Source organism: Hyperolius riggenbachi, chromosome 10 (genome assembly GCF_040937935.1).
Source record: "Hyperolius riggenbachi isolate aHypRig1 chromosome 10, aHypRig1.pri, whole genome shotgun sequence".
NCBI classification, from domain to species: Eukaryota; Metazoa; Chordata; class Amphibia; order Anura; family Hyperoliidae; genus Hyperolius; species Hyperolius riggenbachi.
The window spans coordinates 82,192,933-82,215,171 of NC_090655.1; the positions used below are offsets into that span (position 1 = coordinate 82,192,933).

General features: G+C 50.0%; 1 protein-coding gene across 1 annotated transcript in view; it reads left to right on the top strand.

Annotated features, from left to right (window-relative positions):
* The first annotated feature begins 18,643 nt into the window (after positions 1-18,643).
* The window catches only part of JMJD1C (jumonji domain containing 1C), a 509,668-nt gene continuing 506,072 nt past the window's right edge, over positions 18,644-22,239 (top strand). Inside the window, exon 1 of the mRNA XM_068255133.1 lies at positions 18,644-18,969. Coding sequence (XP_068111234.1) covers positions 18,796-18,969 — 174 coding nt within the window. The 5' untranslated portion in view covers positions 18,644-18,795. The remainder of the gene's footprint in view (positions 18,970-22,239) is intronic.

The window sequence follows — 22,239 nt, forward strand, 5'->3', positions numbered from 1 at the left end:
CCAGGTCCAGTGACTTTGTAGGATGAGATCTCTGCACTTGAAAGGCATCCTACTGGGCCAAAGTCCGAGGATCTCGTCCTACAAAATGAATCAACCCCCAAGTCAGCTAGCTAATTGTACAAGCTGTTAGTCGGTATTTCTCCTCTCTGGCTCTTGGGGAAAGCATGTTAATCAGACATGCTGCAAGATGTCTGGCTGTCGTGGTCGATCGTTTGCGCATCGGTAACAGTGAGCGATATTGGAATGAACAACAAACGTGACAAAACCCCAGACACTGTCCCCCCCCTACTGTTCAATGTGCCCCCCATCCCCCTGGTGGCCAGTAGACTGTACGTTACCTATTATCCATGTCCGACGCTGGCTCGGGGCTTCTTCCTCCATCCATACATGCACCCAACATGGTTCCTGGAGTAAAGCTGGCACATGTGTGATGGCGACTACGTGTGGTGTGTGTGTATGAAGGACAGAGCCCAGAGCCAGTGGCGGACATGGACAGGTAATGTATAGTGCACTGAGCACGGTGGTGGGGGGGACACACACAACACAGTGAACATTATGGGGACCGTGTCGGGCCGGTGACACAAGGCCGATTCCAGCATTAAATTGATCGGTAATCGGCCTGCGGTGTATGGGTAGCCGACAGATCTCTCTCTGATCAGATTCGATTAGAGAGAGATTTGTCTCTTGGTCGAATCTGCCCATCATTGCTAGATGTATGGCTTACATAAGGACCCAAAATGATCCATTCCATTCAGTTACTGTTGCAATTTCTGACTCCTTCATTCAAAAATAAATTGCATTTGTACTAAAATCAATTGTTCTTGAATTATCAGTTTTCTTTCACACAGATACATGCAGTGGCGGACATACGGCCGTGCAGGCCGTGCCGCCGCACGAGGGCCCCTGAAGTTCTGCTGCTTCAGGGGCCCATTAAGTATTGCAGGTTTTTTTTTTTATTTTATTTTATTTTTTTTATTTTATTTTTTTTTAACCTGGGGGGCCCAACTCCTGTCCTCCCCCCTCACCTCGCCCCCCCCCCTCATGCGGCGGGAGAGCGGAAAATACAGGAAGTCTCCGGCCGGGGCGGCAGCTGCCTCTTGGTCTCCAACTTTGGAGACATATCGGAAACTAAGCAGCAGCTGCCTCTAGCGTCTGCTGCAGCCCCGGCCGGAGACTTCCTGTATTTTCTGCTCTCCCGCCGGCTGCAGCGCATACCGGGAGGGGGGCCCCGAGGTGAGTGAGGGAGGATAGGAGTCGGGCCCCCCACCCGGATAGCTACCCACCCGGCTACCTTACCCACCCACCCGGCTACCTACCCGGCTACCTAACCAGGCTACCTACCCACCCACCCGGCTACCTAGCTACCCACCCGGCTACCTAACCACCCTGCCGGCTACCTACCTGGCTACCTACCCACCCGGCTACCTAGCTACCCACCCGGCTACCTGACCACCCTGCCGGCTATCTACCTGGCTACCTACCCACCCGGCTACCTAGCTACCCACCCGGCTACCTAACCACCCTGCCGGCTATCTACCTGGCTACCTACCCACCCGGCTACCTACCCACCCGGCTACCTAGCTACCCACCCGGCTACCTAACCACCCTGCCGGCTACCTACCCACCCGGCTACCTAACCACCCTGCCGGCTATCTACCTGGCTACCTACCCACCCGGCTACCTAGCTACCCACCCGGCTACCTAACCACCCTGCCGGCTATCTACCTGGCTACCTACCCACCCGGCTACCTACCCACCCGGCTACCTAGCTACCCACCCGGCTACCTAACCACCCTGCCGGCTACCTACCTGGCTACCTACCCACCCGGCTACCTAGCTACCCACCCGGCTACCTGACCACCCTGCCGGCTATCTACCTGGCTACCTACCCACCTGGCTACCTAGCTACCCACCCGGCTACCTAACCACCCTGCCGGCTATCTACCTGGCTACCTACCCACCCGGCTACCTACCCACCCGGCTACCTAGCTACCCACCCGGCTACCTAACCACCCTGCCGGCTACCTACCCACCCGGCTACCTAGCTACCCACCCGGCTACCTAACCACCCTGCCGGCTATCTACCTGGCTACCTACCCACCCGGCTACCTACCCACCCTGCTGGCTACCTACCCACCCGGCTACCTACCCACCCACCCGGCTACCTACCCACCCGGATACCTACCTACCCACCCGGCTACCTACCCACCCACCCGGCTACCTACCCACCCGGCTACCTAACCACCCTGCCGGCTATCTACCTGGCTACCTACCCACCCAGCTACCTACCCACCCGGCTACCTAGCTACCCACCCGGCTACCTAACCACCCTGCCGGCTATCTACCTGGCTACCTACCCACCCGGCTACCTAACCACCCTGCCGGCTATCTACCTGGCTACCTACCCACCCGGCTACCTACCCACCCACCCGGATACCTACCTACCCACCCGGATACCTACCTACCCACCCGGCTACCTACCCACCCACCCGGCTACCTAACCACCCACCCGGCTACCTAACCACCCACCCGGCTACCTACACACCCACCCGGCTACCTACCTACCCACCAGGCTACCTACCTACCTACCCACCCGGCTACCTACCAACCCACCAGGCTACCTACCCACCCACCCAGCTACCTAACCACCCACCTACCCACCCACCAGGCTACCTACCCACCCGCCTACCCAGCCACCCACCAGGCTACCCACCCGGCTACCCAGCCACCCACCAGGCTACTTACCCACCCGGCTAAGGGCTACCTACCTACCCACCCGGCTGCCTACCTACCCACCAGGCTACCTATCCACCCAACCACCCATGGGAGCTGCGCGCCGGATGGAGGCTGGGACAGGAGGTCTGCTGCTGCAGGTGAGTAAATGTTTTTTTTTTATTATTTATTTTAGCAGGTGTATGTTCTGGGCAGGTCTGCCACATGATTGCGTGTATGTTCTGGGCAGGTCTGCCACATGATTGCGTGTATGTTCTGGGCAGGTCTGCCACATGATTGCATGTATGTTCTGGGCAAATTTGCTACATGATTGCATGTGTTTTCTGGGCAAATCTGCCGACATGATTGCACGTATTTTCTGGGCATATCTGCCGACATGATTGCAGGTATTTTCTGGGCATATCTGCCGACATGATTGCAGGTATTTTCTGGGCATATCTGCCGACATGATTGCAGGTATTTTCTGGGCATATCTGCCGACATGATTGCACGTATTTTCTGGGCATATCTGCCGACATGATTGCACGTATTTTCTGGGCATATCTGCCGACATGATTGCACGTATTTTCTGGGCATATCTGCCGACATGATTGCACGTATTTTCTGGGCATATCTGCCGACATGATTGCACGTATTTTCTGGGCATATCTGCCGACATGATTGCACGTATTTTCTGGGCATATCTGCCGACATGATTGCACGTATTTTCTGGGCATATCTGCCGACATCATTGCACGTATTTTCTGGGCATATCTGCCGACATCATTGCACGTATTTTCTGGGCAAATCTGCCGACATGATTGAATGTATTTTCTGGGCAAATCTGCTCACATTATGTGTATTCTCTTGAGAAAACCTGCACAATTATGTGAATTTTCTGGGGAAAGGGTCACCAAAACTTGGGCCCACTGTCTTTGCGTTGCACTTTTCATGGGAACCTGAGGTGAGAATAATATTGAGGCTGCCATATTTCTCTCCTTTTAAGCAATACCAGTTGCCTGGTTGCCGTTCTGGTCCTCTGCCTCTTATTCTTTCAACCATAGACCCTGAACAAGCATGCAGCAGGTCAGGGGTTTCTGACAATATTGTCAGAACTGAGAAGATTAAGCTGCATGCTTGTTGCTGGTGTAATTCAGTTTATTACTGCAGCCAAATAGATCAGCAGGGCCGCCAGGCAACTAGTATTGTTTAAAAGGAAATAAATATGGCAGCCTCCATATCACTCTCACCCCGGGATCACTTTAAATTACAGTTAGCTCCGCCCTTATCCGGTCATTGCCACGCCCATTTTTTGCCGCGGCGCTACGCGCCGCAAGTTCTATCCACGCCCATTTTTAGGTTATAGCTGCACCCATTTTTGGGCGCGGCGCGCTTCGCGCGCCGCAGGTCAGGGGGGCCCACAATTGATATTTTGCACAGGGGCCCACTGCTGCCTGTGTCCGCCACTGGAGACATGCCTTTACTATTTCCACATTTATACATATTTCTATGTGATGTAATGTGTATGCCATTTAACATGTGAGATGGGAGGCTAATGTTTAATAAACCCCAGTAAGCAGTGCATTTCTATATAATAACTGTAATTTGCCCTGAAGAAATCATAAAACAACATGTGACAGGCTGATCCGTCTGCAGCCTTCACCTCGCTCAGGGTAACTGAGGTCTTTCAAGGGAAAGTGATTAATATTTCTCACATCTGTTTTAGCGCACTCCAGCAGCCATTGGACGGCTCCCAGTTCCGGCTTGTGATTGGACAGGAGATGAGAGGAGACAGCACAGAGCGTGATGTGCTCGGGTGTGCGGCCGTGCAGCGGAGGAGCCCGGCACTCTTTTCAATGCTAATAGTGAAGTCTGGCGGAAGGACACAGTCTGCACCGTTCTAGCTAGTCCCAGCATCTGACACGGGCGGAGCACCGTTTGTGAGTAGAGAGAGAGAGCCGTGCTCAGTAGTGTCAGGCTGCCTTGGGCTGAGAGGGGGACACGGGGCGGAGCTGTGCATGCACTGCGGCATCCCTGCTTCCCTATAGACGTGCATGCCCACAAGCTGCTCTCTGGTAGCCACAGGGTGGTGCAGGCTAGTTCTTTCTATGTTGATGCGAAGTTTAGAAATTTATATAGGATACATTTAGAAAGCAGAACTAAAACTGAGCAAGGAAAACAGCATAGCAGTTAAAATGATAACGGAATGACTTGCATGGATTGAGCTGAAGTGATGCATGGGAATACATTAACCCATTCGCGTTCCGTCGTTTTCACTTGAGAAATGTTCACCTCCCATTCATTAGCCTATAACTTTATCACTACTTATCACAATGAACTGATCTATATCTTATTTTTTCCGCCACCAATTAGGCTTTCTTTGGGGGGTACATTTTGCTAAGAGCCACTTTACTGTAAATGCATTTTAACAGGAAGAATAAGAAAAAAAACGGAAAAAATCATTATTTCTCAGTTTTCAGCCATTATAGTTTTAAAATAATACATGCCTCCATAATTAAAACTCACGTATTGTATTTGCCCATATGTCCCGGTTATTACACCGTTAAAATTATGTCCCTATCACAATGTATGGCGACAATATTTTATTTGGAAATAAAGGTGCATTTTTTCCGTTTTGCATCTATCACTATTTACAAGTTTAAAATAAAAAAAAATATAGAAATATTTAATCTTTACATTGATATTTAAAAAGTTTAGACCCTTAGGTAAATATTTACATGTTTTTTTATTTTTTTATTGTAATGGTTTTTTTTTTATATTAAACATTTTATTTGGGTAGTTTTGGGAGGGTGGGATGTAAACAATAGGTTTATAATGTAAATGTGTGTTCATTTTTATTTTTTTTTACTTTTAGTTGTAGTATTACTTTTTGGCCACAAGATGGCGGCCATGAATTTGTTTACATGACGTCACTCTAAGCGTAACATACGCTTAGAGCGACGCATGGGGGAGGTAACAGCCAGAAAAGGCGCAGCTTCCAAGAGAAGCTGTCGCTTTTTCAGCGGGGGAGAGGAATCAGTGATCGGGCACCATAGCCTGATTCACTGATTGCCTGGCTAACAAACCGCGGGCCGGGAGCGCGCGTGCACGCGCGCGATCGGCCGCGGGAGCACGCGGCAGCGCGCATGGTTCCTGGACGTAGTTTCTACGTCCAGGAACCAAAATAGGTTAAAGTGAACAAAAGCGCATACTGTGGCCCAGTGCACACCAAAATCCGCTAGCAGATCCGCAAAACGCTAGTGGTTTTGGAAGCGTTTTTTCTTATTATTATGAAGCGTTTAAGCTAGTGTAGCCTTTTTTGTGTAGCAGATTTCATATATTGTTACAGTAAAGCTGTTACTGAACAGCTACTGTTACAAAAACGCCTGGAAAACTGATCTGGTGTTTTACCAAGGGTTTTGCGTTTTTCCTATACTTTACATTGGAGGCAGAAACGCCTCGAAATCCAAAAAATGCTGCAGCCCGGGAGTATACGTTTCTGCAAAACACCTACCGCTCTGGTGTGCACCAGCCCATTAAGATACATTACCCAAGCGTTTCCACATCCACAAGCGGTTGTAAAAACGCGTCCAAAACCGCTTGGTGTGCACCAGGCCTTAAAGTGTACCTGAGATGAAAGTAGTCTCAGATTTTATACTCACTTCAGCCCCCTTGAGGCCGCTTGGTTCTTTGCCGTCTCCCCAGGCCGCTCCTGTCCCCCGCTGGTTGGCCCGGTATTCTGGCCCAGTTGAGCATCATTATGCATGGGAAGCCCACAAGTCCCCCATCACGCTTCTGCAGCTAGGAGTGTTCTGCGCATGCGCAGAAACTGCTGAGATGAGGGAGTGCGCGTTCGGAAAGCTCGACTCGGGGGACAGGAGTGGCCTGGAGAGAATTCCGGGAAAACTGCCAGGGGCCTCAAGGCTGGAGGAAGCCCCAGGTGAGTATAACATCTGAGACTACATTTGTGTCTGGTGTCCTTTAAAAGTGGTGTATTTGGAATTACCTGGGGCTGCGTCCAGCCCCACGCAGGCAAGGCAATGCTCACGCAGGTGCAGCATCACCCCAGAAGAGTGTGGCAATGATGTTAAGGAGGGTCTCCGGCAGTGATAGAGAACAGCGTGAAGGATCCAGATAATATTTATATTTTGCATTAATCTGAACAATTGCTCTGAGAGTTTGCCTTGTTCAGTTTTGGATTTACTTGAGCTTTATCGTGGAACCCAATAATGAACTGTCATTAGATTGAGCATTTTATAAGAAAAATATTTCTAATGTTAACCCTTTAGGGCTTATTCACAGTGGGACATGGTGTTGTAATGCAACGTTAAAGTCACAATGCAGCATTACAACGCATGCAAAAAAAAGGTGGTAACGCACATGACAGGTGTGTTACCGTCACATAGAGTAGGTACAGTAAAACATACAGGCAATGAAAAGTATGCCTTCCTATACCTGGTAACGTGTGCGTTTAGAGGTAACACACTGCAGCAGTGCATTACCATAATGCTAAACGTTACAATGTAACGCTAACGTCGCACTGTGAATGACCCAAAGGATTAGCATTGCAGTGTAGTAGGCTGCGTTATAAGACTTTATAACACAGCTCCGCAATGTCCCACTATAAACGTAGCCTTAAAGTAAACCTGCGCAGACCCGCAAGGGAGAGTAGCTCTGCAATGATAATTTCAAAGCTTGATACCCATAGGGGAATACTTTTATTATGTACATCCTGACAAGCCTGACCAATCCAACTGCTTACAAAAAATACTTGTTTTAATGCTGCATGTTAGTAGTTTCTGAGATCGACACTGTTGTGAATTGCAATGTTTCGAAACCAGAAAATGTTCCTTTCTCAAGGCAAGAAATTTACCAGGTGGTAAAAGCACCCTGTTATGCAGTGCGGCCCTTGTAAAATAACATGGGGGGTGCACTTCAGCCCATCTACATAAAATGTGCTGTTTGAGACTATTACTGTGGGCACACTACACACATGATAACACACACTGTTTTCGTGTATTTCTTACCCAGCATGTTACAATGACTCATATCATTATGCATGCGTCAGAATGCGAACATAACGTGTCAAACCGCAAATATTACACAATGCACACAGTGTGAATGTCCCCATTATAAATTGCCAGTTGTGCTAGATTTGCTTGTTGAAATAAAAAATTATATTTTGAATCCTGAATGTTCTTTAACATTCTAGCCCCTTTTAAAAAAAAATTGCAATTCACACAAATCATTGGCTCACCAAATTGCATTATTATCATGCATAAAATTGTACTTCTTTCTTGCTATGACCACAACAATCTAAAAAATAAACAGCTCACAAGTCAAGGTTACCAAAATATGAAAAAAAGTCATCAATAACTAAATTTGTGCAGCCATATGATTACCTATGATGTCCTTCCTTGTCTGCCAGGTAAACTCTGGTGTGATTCATAAAATAAGCAGTCCAAGCCACACCCTCTTTCAGAGAATTGTTGATGGTGTTCATTACTACTTGTACAACAATCTTCCAGCACCTGACCTTTTTTCCTCTTTAAGGGCTGGTGCACACCAAAACCCGCTAGCAGATCCGCAAAACGCTAGCAGATTTTTAAACGCTTTTTTTTATTTTTATGAGGCGTTTTGCTAGCGTTTTGCGGATTGCTGCTGCGGTTTTCAGTATAGTAGATTTCATATATTGTTACAGTAAAGCTGTTACTGAACAGCTTCTGTAACAAAAACGCCTGCAAAACCGCTCTGAACAGGCGTTTTTCAGAGCGGTTTGCGTTTTTCCTATACTTAACATTGAGGCAGAAACGCATCCGAAATCCAAAAAATGCCTCACCCAGGCATTTTTCGTTTCTGCAAAACGCCTGCCGCTCTGGTGTGCACCACCCCATTGAGATACATTGACCAAGCAGATCCGCAGCCGCAAGCGGATCTGAAAACGCCCAAAAAGCCGCTCGGTGTGCACCAGCCCTAAGGGCTGGAACACACGAGAAAGTTTTTTTTGAGCAGGCCTGGTGCACACCAAAAACCGCTAGCAGATCCGCAAAATGCTAGCAGATTTTGAAACGCTTTTTCTTCTTTTTCTGCAGCGTTTCAGCTAGCGTTTTGCGGTTTTGTGTAGCGGTTTTGGTATAGTAGATTTCATGTATTGTTACAGTAAAGCTGTTACTGAACAGCTACTGTAACAAAAACCGCCTGGCAAACCGCTCTGAAGTGCCGTTTTTCAGAGCGGTTTGCGGTTTTCCTATACTTAACATTGAGGCAGAAACGCATCCGCAATCCAAAATCTGCAGCAGCCCGGGAGTATGCGTTTCTGCAAAACGCCTCCCGCTCTGGTGTGCACCAGCCCATTGAAATACATTACCCTAGCGGATCCGCACCCGCAAGCAGATCGCAAACCGCAGCGGAAACGCTCCGGTGTGCACTAGGCCTTAGGGAGCGCTTTAAATTGCTAGAGATTTCCATCAGGCCAGAAACCCACTAGGAGCGATTTGAAAAAGCTCTAGCTAATGCAATGTTATGGGGGATTTTTATAAAATCAAATCGCTCAAGTGGGATCACATCCATAGCATTACATTAGCATACCTCCCAACTTTTTGAGATGAGAAAGAGGGACACTTAAGCCACACCCATGCCACGCCCCGTCACACCCCTAGTCACGCATACAATAAAAATATCATGAGAAAAATATGTTGTTTCATAATTCAAACCACACTGTTCCTTTCTATCCTGGTTCATTTTCCTTCATACTATCATTTTAAAATTAGTAATATATCAATTTAAAGGATGGGAATAAAGTTTAGAGTCAATCAAACACACTTTTTAGTAGATAAATATATATATTTACATGGAAAGAGGGACAAAGTCCTGAAAGAGAGACAAATGAGGAGGAAAGAGGGACAGAGCTCCCAAAGAGGGACTGTCCCTCCGAAAAAGGGACAGTTAGGAGCTATGCATTAGCAAGAGTTTTCAAATCGCAAATCGCGCAGAAAATCGCTCCTAGTGGGTTTCTGGCCTTACAGGACATGCAGCATTTTGGGAGTATTTGCACTTCAATGTAAAGTATTGAAGAGTTGGCAAATCGCTCATGAATCGCTACATATAACTATTTGTGTGCGATTTTAAATTACTGCAAACTGTAAAAAATTTTGTTAATAAATTGAAAGGACCAATCAGCATTAAAACCGCTAATCACAAATCGCTACACAATCGGTGGCAAAAAGTTGACACTTTTTAAAATCGCTACCAAAATCGTCAGAAAACGCTCATGAAATCGCTTACAAAACGCTAATTAAAAACGCTAGCGATTTGTTGTGGGTTCCAGGCCTTAGGGATATGCCATTTTCTCTAATCACAACTATATATAATCTACCTTAAATATTCTATCTGACGAGCCATATACAGTACACATCCAATTTTTTGGGGCCAATCACTGACAAATTCTACCACCTCCATTTAGGAAGACGGCTAACAGATTTTGAATATTATGAACCGATTGTGTAGGTAAGCTCTCATACTATATGGAAAGCCTGGTACACACTTTCAGTTATGATCAGGGCCGGGCCGAGGCAGAGGCTGGAGAGGCTCCAGCCTCAGGGCGCAGTGTAGGAGGGGGCGCACAATTCATTCAGCTGTCATTCCCAACTGTGTTTGAAGCAGAAAGAAATAAGAAAAGGGGATATATGGCAGTGACTACAAGCCAGATAACTAGAGATTGAGGTGTTGGGGAGGTTGGGGACCCTGGGGCACCTATTAGTCTAAGAGCAATCAGTGTGTGACGGCTGGGGTGGGAGGGATGGAGGGGCGTACTTTGCTGTCTCAGCCTTGGGTGCTGAAGGACCTTGTCCCGCCTCTGGTTATGATTGACCAAACACTGACCAGTGCTGCCATTCCATGTAGTGAAAGGGTTTATCCACACAGTTGGAAGTGTGTACCAGGCTTTAGTTTCATTTTTAGGACAGGCGGTCTTCTTTTGGTACCAAGCAATTAATTTCATACATAAAAAATGCAGTGTACAAACATGTATAATGTGAATTAGTAATTTTTTTTTCAACAAATCGCTAATGTTGTTTTTAGTGACCATTATTAGTAATATTATTGCCACATTTAATTTATTATTAATTTATATTTCATATTTTTTTTACTTTTTTATCAACTATTTTCGCCTTTTGGACGTGACTTTCACGTCCAAAAGGCTGCTGTGCGCGCCGTCACGCTCCCGTGCCGCCCTCCCGGTAGCCCGGAGATCAATGAATCATCGATCTAAGTCCCCGGTAGAAAAACCAACGACTTCTTTTTAGAGGCCGCAGTCTTTCTGAAAAAAAAAAAAATCCCGTCCTCCTTGTAGTTCCTGACAGGATAGAAAAACAAAAACTCACTGTGGCCATCTTGTGGCCAAATAGTAAAACTACATGCACATACATTTTTAATACAAAAAGACACAATAAATTACATTTAAAATTCACTGTTTACCTCCAACACCCAAAAAATACCCAAATACAATTTTTAACTAAAAATAAAAAATGACAATTAAAAAACAAACAAAAATAGTTACCTAAGGGCCCTTTTCCACTAGCAGTCGCTAGCGTTCACGCTGAACGCTAACGATTGCTGAATCGCAAAAGTCAGGAAACCTCCAGCGATTGCGTTCATGATTTTGCTATGCACTGTACTGCATAGCAAAATCGTGGCAAAGATCGCTCCGCGGCGCGATCGCGTTTGACAAAAAAACGAATCGCGGTAGTGGAAATACCCTACTGCAATTCCTATGTTATTTAGCAAACCCTAGCGATTGTAAAACGTGCTAGTGGAAAAGGGCCCTAAGGGTCTGATCTTTTTTAATATGCATGTGAAGAGGGTATACAACTAATATTTTTTAAATTATAAGCTTGTAAATAGTGATGGACGCAAAACTAAAAAAATGCACCTTTATTTCCAAATAAAATATTGGCGCCATATATTGTGATAGGGACATAATTTAAATGGTGTAATAACCGGGACAAATGGGCAAATAAAATATGTTGGTTTTAATTATGGTAGCATGTATTATTTTAAAGCTATAATGGCTGAAAACTGAGACATAATGATTTTTTTCAGTTTTTTTCTTAATATTCCTGTTAAAATGCATTTACAAAAAAAATAATTTTTAGAAAAATGCACCACCCACAGAAAGCCTAATTGGTGTCGGAAGAAACAAGATATAGATCAATTCATTGTGATAAGTAGTGATAAAGTTATTGGCGAATGAGGGTGGAAATTGCTTTATAGGTTGTAAAATTCTCAGGGTTTTCTTTATTTTTAACAAAGTATGTGTACATACGGTATATACTTTAGATTACAATTTTTGTGCTAGTGCCCCTATTATCATTATTTTTTTTTTAAATAAAAGGTTGAAAGAGTTGCCATCAGTCTGTCCTCTCCTCACAGAAGAGATCTGTAATAGCGTCTCTTCTCTACTCGCCAATATGATTACTGTGATCACAAACAATCATTGCCCCTCTGTACTCAAACCACAGCAAGCTGTAACATCAACAGCAATAACAGCAGCTGAGAATTGCCAAAATGGAGGATCTAGTTTCCAATAACACTATGACCACACCAATCATGTGACTTGGAAAGCTCTGATTGGCTGCTCTCCTTACATGATTCCAAAGTCTTTGACCAGCTGTGTGCCAGCTGCTGTATATGTGCATATGTAAACTTTGTTTTGTTTGACAACAGACAGTCATGCACAATTTATGTACAGTGCTCATGGTGGTGCTCGTCTCCATTGGTAGGACGTAGCTTGCCTTGCAGAAAAGGAAAGAAGTGGTTACTGGACTAGTAGTGCTATTGCTCCAAATTTTAGTTTATTACCGTAACTATTCCTAAAATGTTTTGCTCTCTGTTTCTTTGTTTAAGTGGGGTGGCCCAAGGGACAATTCAATATTTTGTGCTTGTTTTGGCCTACTCTGTTTTGCTGCCCACCCTCCTTTCCCCTACCTTTCCACATGAAACACCACCTAATTGCCACCTTCCATGGTTAACTTTCAAATGTGAAATAGTCCTTTCTTCCATATGCAGCAGCCACTCTCTTCTGTGTGCAGCACCCTTGTTCCAAATTCAGCACCCCTCTTCCATATGCAGCAGTCCCTCTATTCTGTGTGCAGCAACCTTCTTCCACATGCAGCAGTCCCTCTTCTTTATGCAGCAGTCCCTCTATTCTGTGTACAGCACCCCTCTTCCATATGCAACAGCCTCTTTCTTCTGTGTGCAGCAGCCTTCTTCCACATACAGCAGCCCCTCTTTTCAATATGCAACACCCTTCTTCCATATGCAGCAGCCCTCTTCCATATGCAGCACCCTTCTTCCATATGTAGCCCCTCTTCCATATGCAGCAGCCCCTCTTCCATATGCAGCAGCCCCTCTTCCATATGCAGCAGCCCCTCTTCTATATGCAGCAGCCCCTCTTCTATATGCAGCAGCCCTTCTTCCATATGCAGCCCCTCTTCCATATGCAGCAGCCCCTTTCTTCTGTGTGCAGCACCCTTCTTCCATATGCAGCAGCCCCTCTTCCATATGCAGCACCCTTCTTCCATATGCAGCAGCCCCTCTTCCATATGCAGCCCCTCTTTTCTGTGTGCAGCACTCTTCTTCCATATGCAGCCCCTCTTCCATATGCAACAACCCCTCTTCTATATGCAGCAGCCCCTTTCTTCTGTGTGCAGCACTCTTCTTCCACATGTAGCAGCCCCTCTTCCATATGCAGCAGTCCCTCTATTCTGTGTACAGCACCCCTCTTCCATATGCAACAGCCTCTTTCTTCTGTGTGCAGCAGCCTTCTTCCACATACAGCAGCCCCTCTTTTCAATATGCAACACCCTTCTTCCATATGCAGCAGCCCTCTTCCATATGCAGCACCCTTCTTCCATATGTAGCCCCTCTTCCATATGCAGCAGCCCCTCTTCCATATGCAGCAGCCCCTCTTCTATATGCAGCAGCCCCTCTTCTATATGCAGCAGCCCTTCTTCCATATGCAGCCCCTCTTCCATATGCAGCAGCCCCTTTCTTCTGTGTGCAGCACCCTTCTTCCATATGCAGCAGCCCCTCTTCCATATGCAGCACCCTTCTTCCATATGCAGCAGCCCCTCTTCCATATGCAGCCCCTCTTTTCTGTGTGCAGCACTCTTCTTCCATATGCAGCCCCTCTTCCATATGCAACAACCCCTCTTCTATATGCAGCAGCCCCTTTCTTCTGTGTGCAGCACTCTTCTTCCACATGTAGCAGCCCCTCTTCCATATGCAGCAGTCCCTCTATTCTGTGTACAGCACCCCTCTTCCATATGCAACAGCCTCTTTCTTCTGTGTGCAGCAGCCTTCTTCCACATACAGCAGCCCCTCTTTTCAATATGCAACACCCTTCTTCCATATGCAGCAGCCCTCTTCCATATGCAGCACCCTTCTTCCATATGTAGCCCCTCTTCCATATGCAGCAGCCCCTCTTCCATATGCAGCAGCCCCTCTTCCATATGCAGCAGCCCCTCTTCTATATGCAGCAGCCCTTCTTCCATATGCAGCCCCTTTTCCATATGCAGCAGCCCCTTTCTTCTGTGTGCAGCACCCTTCTTCCATATGCAGCAGCCCTCTTCCATATGCAGCACCCTTCTTCCATATGCAGCAGCCCCTCTTCCATATGCAGCCCCTCTTTTCTGTGTGCAGCACTCTTCTTCCATATGCAGCCCCTCTTCCATATGCAACAACCCCTCTTCTATATGCAGCAGCCCCTTTCTTCTGTGTGCAGCACTCTTCTTCCACATGTAGCAGCCACTTCTTCCATATGCAGCAGCCCCTCTTTTCTGTGTGCAGCACTCTTCTTCCATATGCAGCAGCCCCTCTTCCATATGCAGTAGCCCCTTTCTTCCATGTGCAGCCCCTCTTCTATATGCAGCAGCCCTTCTTCCATATGCAGCCCCTCTTCCATATGCAGCAGCCCCTCTTCTATATGCAGCAGCCCCTTTCTTCTGTGTGCAGCAGCCCTTCTTCCATATGCAGCAGCCCCTCTTCCTTATGCAGTGGCCCCTTTCTTCCATGTGCAGCCCCTCTTCTATATGCAGCAGCCCTTCTTCCATATGCAGCCCCTCTTCCATATGCAGCAGCCCCTCTTCTATATGCAGCAGCCCCTTTCTTCTGTGTGCAGCAGCCCTTCTTCCATATGCAGCAGCCCCTCTTCCATATGTGGCAGCTCCTCTATTCTGTGTGCTGCTCCCCTCTTCCATATGCAACAGCCCCTCTTCCATGTGCAGCAGCCCCTCTTCCATATGCAGCAACCCCTCTATTCTGTGTGCTGCTCCCCTCTTCCATATGCAACAGCCGCTCTTCCAAATGCAGCAGCCCCTCTTCCATATGCAGCAACCCCTCTATTCTGTGTGCTGCTCCCCTCTTCCAAATGCAGCAGCCCCTCTTCCATGTGCAACAGCCCCTCTTTCATATGCGGCAACCCCTCTATTCTGTGTGCTGCTCCCCTCTTCTATGTGCAGCAGCCCCTCTTCCATATGCGGCAACCCCTCTATTCTGTGTGCTGCTCCCCTCTTCCATGTGCAGCAGTCCCTTTTCCATATGCAGCAGCCCTTCTTCCATATGCGGCAACCCCTGTATTCTGTGTGCTACTTCCCTCTTCCATCTGCAGCAGGCCTTCTCTTCTGTGTGCTGTTCCCATTTTCCATATGCAGCAGCTCTCTTCCATGTGCAGCAGCCCCTCTTCCATGTGCAGCAGCCCCTCTTCCATGTGCAGCAGCCCCTCTTCCATATGCGGCAACCCCTCTATTCTGTGTGCTGCTCCCCTCTTCCATGTGCAGCAGTCCCTCTTCCATATGCAGCAGCCCCTCTTCCATATGCAGCAACCCCTGTATTCTGTGTGCTACTTCCCTCTTCCATCTGCAGCAGGCCCTCTCTTCTGTGTGCTGCTCCCATTTTCCATATGCAGCAGCTCCTGTTCCATGTGCAGCAGCCCCTCTTCCATGTGCAGCAGCCCCTCTTCCATGTGCAGCAGCCCCTCTTCCATATGCGGCAACCCCGCTATTCTGTGTGCTGCTCCCCTCTTCCATGTGCAGCAGCCCCTCTTCCATATGCAGCAGCCCCTCTTCCATGTGCAGCAGCCCCTCTTCCATGTGCAGCAGCCCCTCTTCCATGTGCAGCAGCCCCTCGTCTATGTGCAGCAGCCCCTCTTCCATGTGCAGCAGTCCCTCTTCCATATGCGGCAACCCCTCTATTCTGTGTGCTGCTCCCCTCTTCCATCTGCAGCAGGCCCTCTCTTCTGTGTGCTGCTCCCCTCTTCCATCTGCAGCAGGCCCTCTCTTCTGTGTGCTGCTCCCCTTTTCCATATTCAGCAGCCCTTCCTCCATATGCAGCAGTCCTTCTTCCATATGCAGCAGGCTCACTGCCTCTGTTCTCCCTGCAGTCAGTCCTAGACTAGGCCCTAACCATGAGTGGTCTGCGACCTTTGAACCGGATATTTATTGCCAAAGGAAAAGGAAGCCTCTGGATGGTTCTGAGGCTTCTCATCTCCTTCTTGACCCCACCTATGGAGTCACATCTGGCTGTGATCAGACGCAATGTATCAAACGCTGACATGTGTGGGGTTGCAAATGTTGCCAAGGTGCTTATAGCTGGGAGGCTAAACTGCAGAACAAGCACACAGTTCAGCCACCTGTACAAAAGAGGAGTGAAAGAAAATCAGCTTTCTAAAGCTGACCACTAACTGTCCAATTTCGAGCGAAAAATCGTTCGAGCGATCAGAAATTCTGATTGGATTGGTTGTAAATAATCTCCATTGGTGGACACAATCAATTATGAATGAGTGAAAAAGATAGGAAACAATGATTGGTTAGTTGATGGTGTAGTGAACGATTTTTCGTCCGATCAGAATTTCTGATCGCTCGAACGATTTTTCGCTAGAAATTGGACCGTTGGTGGCCAGCTTTACAGTGTGTTTTTTTTAACACATCTAACAGCTCTGTGACCACACCTACTGTTTAAAGCAGGCCCAGAGAAAATTGGAGCTAGTATGGTTGAAGCGACCCACTGGGAAACCTCATAGGGAAAGTTCTCCAATCATAGCACTCTCTACAACTTAAACTACTTTTAACTGGCCAAATATAGTGTATGCGTAGTTATCATGAACAGGGTTCAGCCTGAAACACCTGTTTCAGGCAGCGTTTACATGGGTGCCAGGGACTGGCTGCTTGGCAGAAGTGGGGAGGGGGGAGACATCATTCCACTCTCCCTCTCCATGGGCCCTCCTCCTGTACACCTGCAGAGTGGCACAGCGGTGGGTTTTGTAAATGACTCACCCAACCCTGCTCAATGTGACGCGTCCATCCGCACCAGCAGACGGCTCCTCTCTACTTCCTGTTTCCCTGCATCATGCGTCATACAGAGATCTGGCAGGCAGAGAGAAGCAGAGGGAGGGAAGAATGATGTTGGCTCCCCTCCACGCAGTATTACCCACCTCCTCCCACCCAGTGGCACCTATTCCTGGCTAGCTTTACTGGGGGCACTTATACCTGGCTAGCTATACTGGGGACACCTATGCCAGTCTACCTATACTGGAGGCACCTATACCTGGCTGCCTATACTGGGGACACTTATACCTGGCTACCTTTACTGGGGGCACCTATACTTGGCTAGTTATACTGGGGGCACCTATACCTGGCTACTTATACTGGGGGCACCTATACCTGGTTAGCCTTACTGGGGGCACCTATACCTGGCTACTTATACTGGGGGCACCTATACCTGGCTACTTATACTGGGGGCACCTATACCTGGTTATTTATACTGGGGGCACCAATACCTGGCTAGCAGTACTGGGGCAACCTATACCTGGCTTTCCTGGGGGAAAAGTCTAACTCTGAAAAAAATACAGTATGTATATAAATCTCCACTGCCAATACCCAGTCCTGAGATTTGATGAGTGCCCAGTTGGGACAGGTACTTGAAGTGCTAGAGGAATAATTAGACCAGAAACTGCGGCGCAGGACATGGCAGCTACAGGGAGTCGATAGAAGCCTCAGGTCAGTTTTTTTTTTCCAGCTACCGCAGAACCACTTTAAAGGGAAAAACAAACAAACAAGTTTTACATACTTGGGGCCTTTCTCCAGCCCCTAGCAGCCGATATGTCCCTCGCCTCAGATCCGGTAACCCGGGGTTTTCTCTGTTGCAGATGCCAACCTCAATAGGTTGGCATCTACTGCGCAGAATGCTCCAGACTACGTGAGTGCGATCACGAGCGCGTGGCCTATGCTGACCTGGCGAGGTCGGCATCTGCAACACAGGGGACCCCGGTACACTGTAGCTGTGGTGAGGTACATATTGGCTACAGGGGCTGGAGGAAGCCCCGGGTAAGTAGAACTTTTTTTCCCCCAGATCTTCCCTTTGATAATCCCCAATGACCTAGCAATATTGATTATACACACATAACATCGACTGAAATGGGTTATCGCATGTGTGTATGTAGCTTTATGCTGGCAATACACAATGAGAGTTTACTGTCGATTTACTGTCTGATCTTATTTCCAATCGATTTTCCGATCGATCATCTTATCAGTTTCTATTCACTTCTATGATAAATCGATCAGAAAAACAATCGAAAATAAGATCGGACAAGTCCGAAATTATCTATGGAACCATCTATCTGCTGAAAAAATTTATGGTGGATTTCCAGCATTACATATTGATAGACAAAATGCAACAGGTGCAGAGTGGATAGATAATTGATTGCTGGATAATAGTTATTTAATCTATACTTATTGAAAACTATTCAAAACTATAGTTGGACTCCAGCATAGAGCTGGTGTGTTAGCAGCACTGGATCCCTCGCAGTAGATGGTATAGGTACAGTGTGTGTCAGGCAGCCAGCATCGCCTGGCGGGGGCGAGCGTGGAGCGCGCACATGTAGAGGGATAGAGGGGATGCGCGCTCTCCCCCCGGCACACATTGGAGTGGAGCAGCTGGGAGCCGGGGAGCTCTGGCACTATGTGCGGCCGCTGATAGTGAAGAGGTCTCGCTGGATCCTCTCATCTATTCTTCCCGGGATTGGAGGCCATGGCGCTGGGACCGCGGCCGGAGCTGGTTGGGAAGCGCTTTGTGTGTGTGCTCCGAGGAGGAGGAGAGGAGCCCCCGGAGCTCGGGGAGATTGCTCAGATCGGACGCTGGGGATGGAGAGCCGGGGTCATACGAGCCGTCTCACACCGGGACAACAACAACCCCGATCTAGCGGTGAGTAGCAGACGTTGGCGGATGACTGCCTGCTACGGTTCAGTCTGTTGCAGAGTACCGCTGCCTGGCTCTGCAGGGACCGCTGGGGAACCCTGCTTGCAACTCTGCTGCCGTGAGCCTGGGGCACCCTTCTTCTCAGCTGGGTGACAGGGGTTCTGTCATGTGCTGCTGGGTGCCAGGGGTCCTGTCATGTGCTGCTGGGTGCCAGGGGTCCTGTCATGTGCTGCTGGGTGCCAGGGGTCCTGTCATGTGCTGCTGGGTGCCAGGGGTCCTGTCATGTGCTGCTGGGTGCCAGGGGTCCTGTCATGTGCTGCAGGGTGCCAGGGGTCCTGTCATGTGCTGCAGGGTGCCAGGGGTCCTGTCATGTGCTGCAGGGTGCCAGGGGTCCTGTCATGTGCTGCAGGGTGCCAGGGGTCCTGTCATGTGCTGCAGGGTGCCAGGGGTCCTGTCATGTGCTGCAGGGTGCCAGGGGTCCTGTCATGTGCTGCAGGGTGCCAGGGGTCCTGTCATGTGCTGCAGGGTGCCAGGGGTCCTGTCATGTGCTGCAGGGTGCCAGGGGTCCTGTCATGTGCTGCAGGGTGCCAGGGGTCCTGTCATGTGCTGCAGGGTGCCAGGGGTCCTGTCATGTGCTGCAGGGTGCCAGGGGTCCTGTCATGTGCTGCAGGGTGCCAGGGGTCCTGTCATGTGCTGCAGGGTGCCAGGGGTTCTGTCATGTGCTGCAGGGTGCCAGGGGTCCTGGCATGTGCTGCTGGGTGCCAGGGGTCCTGGCATGTGCTGCTGGGTGCCAGGGGTCCTGGCATGTGCTGCTGGGTGCCAGGGGTCCTGGCATGTGCTGCTGGGTGCCAGGGGTCCTGGCATGTGCTGCTGGGTGCCAGGGGTCCTGGCATGTGCTGCTGGGTGCCAGGGGTCCTGTCATGGTCTGCTGGGTGCCAGGGGTCCTGTCATGGTCTGCAGGGTGCCAGGGGTCCTGTCATGGTCTGCTGGGTGCCAGGGGTCCTGTCATGGTCTGCTGGGTGCCAGGGGTCCTGTCATGGTCTGCTGGGTGCCAGGGGTCCTGTCATGTGCTGCTGGGTGCCAGGAGTCCTCTGTTGTGCTGCTGGGTGCCAGGGGTCCTCTCATGCTGCTGGGTGCCAGGGGTCCTGTTGTATGTTGCTGGGTGCCAGGGGTCCTGTCATGTGCTGCTGGGTGCCAGGGGTCCTGTCATGTGCTGCTGGGTGCCAGGGGTCCTGTCATGTGCTGCTGGGTGCCAGGGGTCCTGTCATATGCCGCTGGGTGCCAGGGGTCCTGTCATATGCCGCTGGGTGCCAGGGGTCCTGTCATATGCCGCTGGGTGCCAGGGGTCCTGTCATATGCCGCTGGGTGCCAGGGGTGCTGTCATGTGCAGCTGGGTGCCAGGGTCCTCTGTTGTGCAGCTGGGTGCCAGGGGTCCTCTGTTGTGCTGCTGGGTGCCAGGGGTCCTCTGTCATGTGCTGCTGGGTGCCAGGGGTCCTGCCATGTGCTGCTGGGTGCCAGGGGTCCTGTCATGTGCTGCTGGGTGCCAGGGGTCCTGTCATGTGCTGCTGGGTGCCAGGGGTCCTGTCATGTGCTGCTGGGTGCCAGGGGTCCTGTCATGGTCTGCTGGGTGCCAGGGGTCCTGTCATGTGCTGCTGGGTGCCAGGAGTCCTCTGTTGTGCTGCTGGGTGCCAGGAGTCCTCTGTTGTGCTGCTGGGTGCCAGGGGTCCTCTGTTGTGCTGCTGGGTGCCAGGGGTCCTCTGTTGTGCTGCTGAGTGCCAGGGGTCCTCTCATGCTGCTGGGTGCCAGGGGTCCTGTTGTATGTTGCTGGGTGCCAGGGGTCCTGTCATGTGCTGCTGGGTGCCAGGGGTCCTGTCATGTGCTGCTGGGTGCCAGGGGTCCTGTCATGTGCTGCTGAGTGCCAGGGGTCCTGTCATGTGCTGCTGGGTGCCAGGGGTCCTGTTGTGCCGCTGGGTGCCAGGGGTCCTGTCATATGCCGCTGGGTGCCAGGGGTCCTGTCATATGCCGCTGGGTGCCAGGGGTGCTGTCATGTGCTGCTGGGTGCCAGGGGTCCTCTGTTGTGCTGCTGGGTGCCAGGGGTCCTCTGTCATGTGCTGCTGGGTGCCAGGGGTCCTCTGTCATGTGCTGCTGGGTGCCAGGGGTCCTCTGTCATGTGCTGCTGGGTGCCAGGGGTCCTCGGTCATGTGCTGCTGGGTGCCAGGGGTACTCTGTCATGTTCTGCTGGGTGCCAGGGGTCCTCTGTCATGTGCTGCTGGGTGCCAGTGTTCCTCTGTCATGTGCTGCTGGGTGCCAGGAGTCCTCTTTGTCATGTTTTGCTATGATGTGCCAGGGGTCCTCTGTTGTGCAGCTGGGTGCCAGGGGTCCTCTGTTGTGCAGCTGGGTGCCAGGGGTCCTCTGTTGTGCAGCTGGGTGCCAGGGTCCTCTGTTGTGCAGCTGGGTGCCAGGGGTCCTCTGTCATGTGCAGCTGGGTGCCAGGGGTCCTCTGTCATGTGCTGCTGGGTGCCAGGTGTCCTCTGTCATGTGCTGCTGGGTGCCAGGTGTCCTCTGTCATGTGCTGCTGGGTGCCAGGTGTCCTCTGTCATGTGCTGCTGGGTGCCAGGTGTCCTCTGTCATGTGCTGCTGGGTGCCAGGGGTCCTCTGTCATGTGCTGCTGGGTGCCAGGGGTCCTCTGTCATTTTCTGCTGGGTGTCAGGGGTCCTTTCATTTTCTGCTGGGTGCTTGGGGTCTTGTCATATATGCTGCTGTGTGCAAATGGTCCACTCTTAGGCCCCTGGATGCCAGGGGTCCTGTCATATGCTGTTGGGTGCCAGGGGTCCTGTCATATGCTGTTGGGTGCCAGGGGTCCTGTCATATGCTGTTGGGTGCCAGGGGTCCTGTCATATGCTGTTGGGTGCCAGGGGTCCTGTCATATGCTGTTGGGTGCCAGGGGTCCTGTCATATGCTGTTGGGTGCCAGGGGACTTCTCTTAAGCTGTTGAGTGCCAGGGGAGCTCTCTTAGGCTGTTGGGTGCCAGTGGTCCTCTCTTAGGCTGCTGGATGCCAGGGGTCCTCTTAATGGTTGTTGGGTGCCATGGGACCACTCTTGTGCTTGAGGGTGCCAGTGTCCTCTTGTGCTTGAGGGTGCCAGTGTCCTCTTGTGCTTGAGGGTGCCAGGGGTCCTCTTGTGCTTCAGGGTGCCAGGTGTCCTCTTGTGCTCCAGGGTGCCAGGTTTGCCTGTCTTATGCTGCTGTTTGCGAGAGGTACTTTCTTTTATGCTGCT